Genomic DNA, 11,320 nt, shown 5'->3' on the forward strand with positions numbered 1-11,320 from the left:
GCAATGGACTTATCCGCCAAGACTTTCGACGACTCAACCTCTGCCTTAGCCTCAGCAAGTCGTGTTTCAAGCTCATCGATCTTCTTAGCTTGAACCGACCCTTTTTTCTTGACACTTCAAAGTTGAACGTCGGCCGATAATAATTTTGTTGAGATGGTTTCTTTTTCCGCTGCCAGGCAGTCAATGGTCTCCTTTCACTGATTGCATTCAGCGCGGATTTGATCGACTTCTTCTCGAAGTAACCCGATATTTTTGATCTTTTGCTGCAACTGAGACAACGAAGGAATAACTTCCACAGTTGAGTCAGACCCATACTTTAACAGAAGGAGGCTCACCTGCTTATCGAGCTCGACCCCTTCTTCACGGACCTTAGCCAAATCCGCTTGGAGATCCTTTATAGCCTTGTCCTTTTGGCTGCAAAGAAGCCGCAGGGCATCTCTCTCACCTGAGACCTTCCGGATCTCGGCCTCACACTGGCTAAGATCGACTCAAAACCTATTAATGGTCTGCACAGTAAGAAACAGGAGTCAAGTATGGAAAAGAACAAAGAAACCAAATGTGGAAGAATCATTACCCGAGTAATGAAACGCTGAGCCTCCTCTAATAAAAGAGAAGCCTCACCGATATCGGAACCATCATCGACTCTAGTAAAATAATCCCTAAAAGGATCCCCTGCAGCAGAGCCAGCGCCGATATTAGGAGTCTTCAACTCTCGAGCTTCCTTCAACGCCTCCACAGAAAAAGATGGAAGAGAAGGCGAATGACCCATTGTCATAGCCCTGAGCAAATCACTCGGAGTACTCCGGTCGAGACTCAGGTCTTCGGAACCAACCCCGACAGGCACAACCGCCATAGACTCAGGAGCTCTAGCAACCTCGATGGCCTCCGTAAATCGGATTACCAAAGTCGAAGAGCTATCTTCCTCTCCTTCTTCTCTTGGTCGTTGGATCGAGTCAATCGAAAGGGCAATTGCTTTTCTCCTCACCCTTCGAGTTTTGGGCTTGGAGTCCTCTGACCGAGAGGAAGCTCTTCGCTTCTTATCTTTCCCCTGTTTGGGGACCAGGGACTTCTTTCCTTTTTCACCGCTCGAAGGCCTCAAAGCGGCATCCCTGGTTACGCCTGCACAAAAGGAAATCGGTAATAAAAAGAACGCAAAGAATACTTTGAAGGAAACAAGAAGCAAACCTCACCATGGTTCTTGGCCTCCCATCTGCCTTTTGTCAAATCACGCCAAAGCGCGTTCGGCATAAGAGGAGCTCGAGGCTAACTTCCGAACCCAGTCCTCGAGGTCAGGCACCGCTTGTGGCATCCAAGGGGAAGCTGAACATCAGGGAAGAACATCAGAAAAAATTGAAAAAGGACATGAAAGGTAAACAAGAATCACTTACGGTCAAAATTCCATTCTTCAGGGAACGGCATCTTCTCCTCTGGAATAAGATCACGGGTCCTCACTCGAATATAACGACCTATCCAACCCCGATCCTTGTCTTCATCGATGCTCAACATCAAAGCCTTCGATGCTCGACGATGAAGTCTAATTAGTCCTCAAAAAATCTGAGGCTGGTACAGTCGTATGAGGTGGTTCAGAGAAAAATCAAACCCCTCGGCTTTGATAGAGAAGAAGCGCAACAAGATCACTATACGCCATAAAGAAGGATGAATTTGGCCAAGGGTGACCTGATATCTTTTGTAGAAATCAATAATCACCGGGTCGACGGATCCCAATGTGAAGGGATAAGTATACACTTAAAAATCCCTCCAAATAAGTAGTGACGCTCTCATCGGAGGATGGAATTTGCAACACAACCTCAGAACCCCAGTTGCAGTCTCTTCTGACGGCCTCGAGGTGATCCTCCATTATAGAGAACGTATACATCGATACGTGCTCACATCGACCCGGAATGGATGAAGGATTCTCCACCTTAAAATCGGTCTTCAAAATGCACGGGCCAGGAACATAGTCATGAACGGACGGCTCCGCCGGTGCCTTATCATCAAACGACCGTGAGGAAGAAGCTTTCTCCTTCTGAGGTACGATTTTGGAAGTTTTCGCCATTGATATGAGAGGAAAGAATGCAAAGGAAGGTGAAAGAATGGACAACACCAAAACTCTGGTATGGGCGGCCCTGAAGCAGCGAAATAGAGAGGATAAATAAGAGAATTTGGAAGAAGAGAAGGCGCAAAAGTGGTAAAGGTTGTATGGAAAGACTATTTATAGGCTAAGGCATGACGATTCGGTATTAGCGGTGGCCGACCACCGTCTGACACACAATAAAAGCCTCCGTAAAACCGAGCCGAAGGGACAGTTATCACATACGTCATGATCGGGGGTCGATAGAAACGTCGGCATAAATGAGGGGACTATCTGTGTACGGTCAAAACCGATTCTCGGTTTTAAAGACTAGTCGAGATGATGACGTCTCGATCGAAGGGTATCCACATGACAAGCTCGGACGAATTTCAAAGTAGGGGCCTCGAGTTTCGAGCTATAAGACCGATCGACGGTAAAACTCGGTATCATTATCGAGCCCGTATCCGAATCGAACTACGAGGCAACACCTACCAACACAGGCCCCGAATATCGATGCCCCAAGGCAGAATCAAGCTCGAACCAAGACCAGGAGTTCGATCTAACACCGAGCTCGAACCAGTACCAAGCTCGCACACAAAAGCCGTTACAACCGCAACAAGGGAGAGAATCTTGACAGGAATCAAGGAAGAGACAAACCATCATGGGGCCTCCACTATATGCATTATTTTATTATGTTGTTATAGATAAAGTAGTGACCCTCTATTATAAAAGGGGATATAGACTGCAATAGACCCATCTCCCCCAATATACATTGAGATTTCATGGTGCTCATTTAGCCTCCTTGTTGATTATTCCCATTTTATAGCAAAAATATTTGTATTGTCATTTTTGTATCATAGGAATTTGCGTATCCTTAGAACCATACCTAAATTTAGTGTTATCCGATTTTTCGGGTAAATAAAATTTGAGCTAAATTCGAAATACAAGGTAAACATGGAAGAAAATGAGATATGTATTCCAGTATATCACTAGTCTATGCTTTTTATTTATCTAATATGTGTTACATGTATACCTGTGTATGAGATACATATGTCGCAATGAAATTTTTTAACTCGATTTTAACTACAAATTTTGACTTCAAATCAGTGCAAATCATCTTAAATCTTTCTCAAATTTTGTATATTGTCATGTCTTTATATTTTCAACTAATTTCAACTATATTCATTGAAAAAAAATTCTGTTTTTCCTAGATTTATTAAATATTATATAATTACTAGTAACTTTTAGTGATCTTAAAATGGTTAAACGTTTAAATGGCAACTTTTTATTTCTTAGATTGTTTCGTAGGTCCCCCGACTTTATGATATGTAATCTCATCTCATGTTATGTTTACGTCATAACTTTTTGGTCTTTCGCAAAAAGTCAGCTTAACTACATGTCTAATTAATTACAATTTCCATTGAGGATACTAATCCGAATTTCATAATATGCTTGGTATATTCTCTGCACAAATACAATATGATACTCGAACTTAATAAAATTTTGTTTTTGAAATGTTACTTGCTATGTCCCTTTTCTCACATTGCTCAAATTTTAATATATATTAATTTTGATAGGAATCTTTTAGCATGATGTGTGACCAAAAAAAACAATTGATCGAAGCGTTCAGTATTAACAAAAACCTTACAATTATTTGAGGAAAGCTTCTGCTATTTTGATTTGTTTATTACTGTTTTCTCACTTAGTGGGCATCTAAATTAGTTAATCCACGTGATTTAGTGCATTTTGGGCAGTAATTTCACCTGTAATCTGATCTGGAACTTTTGGTGAATACAATGTTTTTATGAATTCAATCTGATATTATTAATTTTTTCAATTTCTTAAAAAATTATCTGAATTCAGTTTGATCCAATTTTTGATATTTTCTTTTCGTTCAGTTAATAAAGATTTTCGTAAATCATACCCTAGTCACTGTTTTGGTTTTCTGGAGCATATATAAAATAGTTGTTACATCATGGTCTTATCTTCTTCTTTTTTTACAATAATATCTTGATTTTATCTAATATTTGGTTGGTTAATCAAGAAATGGTATAGTAGTGTTCCACAATATAAAAAATACACACAGTACCGACTACTAGCTTTCAAAATTTGTTGTAATACGATAAAAAAATAACAAGTCAATTTTAATAAGAGCCACTAACTGATTGAACCAATGATTAAAAGGATCTGGCTAAAATTGGAAGACTGTGATCTTTGTAAAACTTTGTAATTACTTTGCTAAATTAGTGTAAAATCAGTGACGGAAGGGCTGGTGAGGGCCGGGCAAGGACGATAACATATGAGTTTCTAGACTGAAAAGTTTTTAAAGAAGGAACGTGTATTACACATTACTCAAATTCTCGTAGTACACGTACTTTTGGGATAAAATACAAATTCATATGGTGTAGTACACGTACTTTTGGGATAAAGGGAACAATACTTCCATGAGTTTAGGCGAATAAGCCTTTTATTTGTATTAAACAATTTATTAAATATATATAAATATTTTATTGCGAATCTAGTAATTAAAATGAGCTATAAATTTGTAGTAATTTTAGAATTCGTAAATTTTAAATCCTGGCTAAACATATGGTTATAACAAATTAATATGGATTCATAGCCAAACTTTACCCATATGCAGTGGCGGATACATGATTCTAAGGTCGTGAGTGTCCACTTCCTTTAACATAAAATTACTACCAATCGCACGCATACTATGTGCAAAATTATTCTAACGCAACAATAAAAGGAGTTAATAAGAAAACTATGGTTAATGTTACCGGTATCAAAAAGGACTTCTAGACCAAGTCACGATGAACTATCAAAAATATTATCATGATAAAAAGAAATTCTAGTCACAAGTCATAATCGTGTTCGATTACTTTTACATACGTTAAAGATAATGAATAATAAATCATTGCTTACAATTGTCAAAGCTTTCTATTTTTCACTTCTAAAGTACTCGAAACCTTTTTCCGTGAGCCACAAAAATTAGTTAGAGAGCCACAAAAATTATTAAGAGAGTCACATTCTTTTGTTTTTCAATTCTCTAACTTTAATCAAATCTTAGTTTTTACTTTCTCCCTTTTCTGTGCCACAATGAGACAAATAAATTTAAAAAGAAAACGTAAAAACAAATAACATAGCAATTAAAAGAATGAGGTTAGATTTGGAATTGGGGAAAGAAGAAAAAGTCTGGATAAGTAGCAGAAGTCGGTGGCGCATGTACAATACCAACATAAAAAGTAGTTGTATTTCAAAAACTAAGTTAACCTCAGAATCGAACTCGCGCACCTCCGACGCTGCAAACCTTAACTTCCAACCTTGATCCAAAGCACCAAGGGATCTTTTTGCTTACTGGATGCTGACTATTCAAATTTATAATTCTCTTACTATTTCCTATATAACTACCCGAGCTGAAGTTGGGGTTAATAGGTGCTTAATGTCACTGACCGACTTTCTTACGCTAGTCAGTGGCACCGAATAGCCCGTGCGACGCCTACAGTTCCCCTCGTTGCAGGCCAGCCTTTCCTTTCCCAGGTTTTCCAAGCACGATCATGTGCATGTGGTGGAGCTTGCCTAGAAAGCCTGCTCCAATTGTGCCGCCCGTATGATGTCTAGGCTCTTGGCCTCGACTAGTTGCGGCGCTTCTCATCTTAGGATTGTATTCCATGCGCGTCCTGGGGTTGGCTAACGACATGTCTTGTCCTTCGCCTCACACTAAGCATCGCTCTCGCATGCACAATCCAATCCTCAAGCTTGACCTCGTGCATCCGCACCCAGCTTGTGCCTCGCCCGAGTAAGACAACATTTAGTCCTTGGCCATTGTCATGTGCGTTTTTCTTGGCATGCCTATACATAGCCCTCACGACACACTTCCATATAGAATAGTCCAGTGTCGCCCCAAAACTGCACGTTTAGGCCAACGGACCCTTGCTCGCATAGCTGAACACAAGCTATGCTTACGAGTCAACACATGAGGCCCCTAAGATAGGTGCATCAAGTATCCAATCGGCACGGAGGTCTTTGTCCAATATTTCGGCAGCCTGCGGGGCATACCGTTGCACACGTCGAGCCTCCGGCGCCCGTTTAGTGCCAAACGTTGGCCCGAAGGCGTCGCGCCGTCCATAGAGTTCCCTAACTCGTATGGATACCTATGAGACTCCTTTGAGTCGTCCAGGCATGCCCTTGAGGTTCCCCCCAAGGTCGCTCATTTGATTCGGCTTGGTGGCAACACGTATGGGGAGGCAGGTTGAACTTTTAACACCTATACCCCCTTATATATGCTTAAAATTAAAAAAATTCAAGTTTCCTGAATAGACAGGCCTATATCAGAGAATCAAAAGGATATTTTTTAATCGATTCCGAATGAAATCACAACCCCAAAATGCGAATTGTGACATTAAGTACCATAAATTCATAAGTAGATCTGCCCCTGCCAATATGATGTTGAGACAAACCTAATCCAATACGTACTAGTGAACTCCCCCCAAGTTTACTTACTTCGTGAACACTATAGTTCCATAATTTTAGAGTGGCTGGCCGCATGCCCCTCATTAATTAGCAGAAGCCCTCACTTTTTGAACAGTTGTTTAACAATCCAGCTGAAAATGTCCAAAAAGATAGGGTGTGTCGGTGTGACTGAAAATATTTTTTCCCTTTTAATTGTTTGGTTGTATAAGATAGTTTTAAAAATATTTTTTTAAATATCGTATTTTCTTAAAATTGGAGGAAAATAACTCATCTAGAAAAAGTTAGAAAAATATTTTTCAAAATCTCCATCTACTCTTACATATAACCCCAAATCATACCCCCTCTCCCTTTTCCGTCACCACCCACCTTGCTAAGTGCTAACCTCCTGATTCCCCCACACAAAAAATATTATTATTTTTTTCTTTTTCTGTTTTGTATTTTAATTTTCTATTTTTTCGTTTTTCTGCACCACCCACCTCAACCCCTCCATCCACCGCGGCAAAAAATATTTTTTTTAAAATATATTTTCAGTTCTGATTTTTTTATTTTTCAGTTTAGAGGTTCGAAATTTTACGAGTTCCAAAGTTATGAGTTTGAAGGTTTATGTGTTTGGAAGTTTGCGGGTTTAGAAATTATAGAGTTTACGGGTTCGAAAGTTTATGGAATTTGTGGGTTCGGAAGGTTGTTGATTCGAAAATGTATGGCTTCATATTTTTTGTATCTAAATTATTTATGAATATCTTCAGAAATTATTTTCCTTAATTTGCGTATCAAACACCGAAAAATGAATAAGATTATTACTTGTGAAAATATTTTTCACCGTTATACCAAACACACCCATAAAGGAATAGAGTAACAAAATAAATATTTGACCGATAAAGAAAATTAGAGTGAAATTTTTGAAGATGTGATGGTTTTATCACCTAGCTAGTTACTGTTATTGGCTTGGTATGAATGAAACAATGAGTAGTTAAGTGGACAAGAATCAAAATTTCCCATTGGTACACAAGCAAAAAGTCTTAACAACTTAAACTGTTAATTTAATATACTGTCTTTACTTGTTTTGACCATCTAGAAATAACTAATGGAATCAATACAGTAAAATTCTAGATATGTCCTTTTCTTTTCAACTCCCATTTAATTAACTTCCATTCATGTTTTAGGTGTGGAATACTTAAAAGTGAAAACAAACTTCTTCCCATTGGGTGCCTGAGACACAAGAGGGAACTTAAGAATACTTCTTAGCTGGCTTTAGTTTTGTCAGATATACTCAAACCAAAAGAGAAAAGGAATCTCTCTTCCTCCTACAATTTATTATTTTTATATTGTTTTTCTGATTATCTGATATTTTACATTGCATGTACTGAATAGGTGTGCATCTTTATAGGCCAGAGTGGCAAAAAGATCAATAAAAGATTACGCCATGAGCTAGTTGATCTATCGGCACGTCTTTAATTTCTTATCCACAAAGACAGACTTGAACTCGTTAAAGTAAGCCGTTGAGGCAAAGATCAATAAGTTTTTGCAACTACGATTAAAACCATAAAGAAGTATCCCTAAGGAATTCTTGTTCCTTGCAGCAAGCTTATTTGGATATTGTAATTTTCTTTTCTCACTTTCTAATTCCAACAATTGATGTCTTATGAGGGACGGAGGTTCACTATAAGCTATATGGGTTCAGCCGAACCCAGTGGAAACCCAGTGGCAGAGCCACATGCACCCAAGGGGTGCCCTTCGTCAGAAAATCACACTGTTTAGCTCGATAATTTAAAAAATAATATGTATATATATATTATCTAATGATACCCTTTGATTTCTTGGTGAGTTTATTTTTTTATATTTTGACTTCCCTTATTGAAAATCTTAAATTTGCCACTGCCCGAACCCAATAATCTGGTCCTTATATAAAATAATTCTAAATGTATATAAATATTAAATTCCGAACTCAATAACTTAAGTAGTAAGTGAATTTAGTAGTGTTCCGAATCTTTGAAGTTCGAATCTTGAATCGGCATGTCTCTTATATATATTGAGTTTGGTTAATCCTGTGAAAACGTTTGGGACAACTGCTCCATAAAATGTACTCCTATAGTAAAAAGTATGATCTTCATCAATGAGTTCAAACACTTGAGGATAAAAAGAAGGTACGTGCTGTCTGCTGTTCGGGGATAGGGGGGAGAAAACTCCATTCAATTTAAGCCGTGAACATCTTAATCTTTGATTATTCAAAGCTTTTTCTCACACCTCTATATTCTTATAAGTGATGTCATTCTTTTTGTGATTAAGAATTTTGAAAACCTAATATGAAACAACTAAAAATAATTGAAAGCCTCCTTGTGAGTGTGCTAATGATATAACACGTCACATTAGGCAAAAGATTCACATTAGGCAAAAGATTCCCCCGCGTTCTTGGCATTGAGTTTCATTTTTAATTATTATTTTAAAGGGTTTAAGAAGTTGCATCTATTACTACTTTGAAACTCCTTTTTTTAATTTCCTCTGTTTGATTAGTCGAGTGTATATATAAATCCAGCTCCCCACCTTGATACTTGGAGTAGTAACAAGCATCAAAATTGTCTAAAAACTTTAGACAAAATCTCCAATTATATTCCCTCTAAAAAATGGAGTGTGAAAATTTTCAGCCAAGTTACATTAATCCATTTCTTGAATATAGCACTTTAGAAACCACATTTCCTTGGCCAAATTCTAGTATTAACCCTCATTGTTCAATCCAGGATTTTGTGACTGTTGTTAATGATGTTGACATACAAGACTATTTCCAAAATGACTTCGATTTCATCGATGGAGATGTCGACTTTCATGTTCAAAACTCCCAAAAATTTCCATTATTTTCAAGCCAACAAGTTGTCCAAGAAGATACAGACTTCTTGAACGAGGGTCAAAAATTACGTGTCTACAGTCCCGAACTCAAACTTCTTCAAGATCAGCTCATGGAAGAAACAAGTATCACTGATCTTCTTCTAATGGGAGCTGAAGCTATTGAAGCTGGAAATCTTGATCTTGCTTCTGTAGTTGTCTTGAGGCTAAATACAATCCTTTCTGATCAAGAAAAGAGAGAAAATTCTCCTCTTGATAGATTGGCTATGTATTTCACACAAGGCTTGCTTTACAAGAGCTTGAGTACATCATCACATGAATTGTTGAACCAGAATCAATTTCAACCCGAGTCATCCCCTTCTATAACCCCGTTCCAAATGCTTCAAGAAATCTCACCTTATGTGAAATTTGCTCATTTCACCGCGAATCAAGCTATTCTTGAAGCCACAAAAGGGAGCCAACAAGTTCATATATTGGATTTTGACATTATGGAAGGTATTCAATGGCCTCCTTTGATGGTTGATTTGGTTGAAAGAGGGAATTTTAATTCCTCCCTAAGGATCACTGCAGTTGTTGTTGACAAGAATAACTCATTCCATGTACAAAAGACATGCAAAAGACTTCAAGAATTTGCTGATTCTATCAATCTACCATTCATATTTGATCAAGTTTTCTTGACTAAAGAAGAGGACTTAGAAAATATTCAAGGGGTAGAGAGTCATAACAACTTAATAGCTAATGTTATGATTCACCAACTTCACATACCACAAAGGGGAAGTTCACTAGTCAAAACTTTCTTCAATGGATTAAGAAGATTATCCCCTAAAATTGTGGTCTTAGTAGAAGAAGAACTCTTTAATTTAACTAAAATCCCATCTATGTCTTTTGTTGAGTTCTTTTGTGAGGCTTTACATCATTACACTACAATATCTGATTCAATTCTTGGAGGGTTTGGTGGAGGATACAAATTAGCATTAAGGGTGATTGAGAAGGAGTTCTTGGGAGTTAGAATCTTAGATTGTGTAAGACAATTCCCTTGTGAGAAATCAGAAAGGGAAAAATGGAGTGAAGGGCTTTACTCTTTAAAAGGTTTTAGGCAAATTCCAATGAGTTCAAGTAATGTGAGACAAGCTAAACATTTGGTAAGTTTGTTTAGTGGAGGGTATTGGGTGCAAAATGAGCATTGCAAATTGGCTTTGTGTTGGAAATCAAGGCCTTTGACAACAGCGTCCATTTGGGTTCCTACATCATCAAGTTCTAGTCCTTCAAATTCAATTTCTTTTTAACTTTTTTTCTTATAGATTTTTTAACTTTATTTAAATTTCGTGGGAATTGAATTAGATAGGGGCATTAGATTATTTTGCAATGTAAATATAGTGAAAGTAGTTTTGGAAGATTGAATTAATGAGATTGTATTTCTTGATTATTTCCTTGCAACTTATGCCCAACACAAGAACTATGTACCTATTAATAATACTAACTAGTATTAGTATCCGCGCGATGCGCGGACATTATTAGCGTGCTTAGCCAAGCTTCTTTTGAGGCAAAAATATTTTTTTTCTAAAACTAAAGTATTTGGCCAAGCTTTTGAAAGGAAAAAAATACTTTTGAGGAGAAGCACAAGCAGTTTATGAGAAGCAGGAGGAAAAAATAGCTTCTCTCCAAAAGCACATTTGAGAAAAATATACTTAGAAGCGCTTTTTAAAAGCTTCGCCAAACGCTAATTGCTACTCAAAAGTACTTCTCAAATTAAGTAGTCAAACACAAATTGCTTCTAACAAAAAGTACTTTTTTTGAAAAGTATTTTTGAGAAAATCACTTGTCAAAATAAGCTGATTTTAGAAATTTGGCTAAACAGGCTATAAACAATATTAATCATATCAAACATTCATGATCTTATTTGTTTGAATATTTTAGATTGTCCATTTTAACAAAATT

The 11,320-nt window shown here is 37.4% G+C and overlaps 1 protein-coding gene across 1 annotated transcript; it reads left to right on the forward strand.

Moving 5' to 3' along the window:
* The first annotated feature begins 9,165 nt into the window (after positions 1-9,165).
* LOC104100877 (protein NODULATION SIGNALING PATHWAY 2-like) lies at positions 9,166-10,668 on the forward strand. Its single transcript, XM_009608234.4, has one exon. It carries the CDS (start codon positions 9,166-9,168, stop codon positions 10,666-10,668), a length of 1,503 nt encoding a protein of 500 aa, XP_009606529.1.
* Positions 10,669-11,320: the final 652 nt, after the last annotated feature.

The sequence above is a fragment of the Nicotiana tomentosiformis genome, chromosome 5 (genome assembly GCF_000390325.3).
Source record: "Nicotiana tomentosiformis chromosome 5, ASM39032v3, whole genome shotgun sequence".
Lineage (NCBI taxonomy): Eukaryota > Viridiplantae > Streptophyta > Magnoliopsida > Solanales > Solanaceae > Nicotiana > Nicotiana tomentosiformis.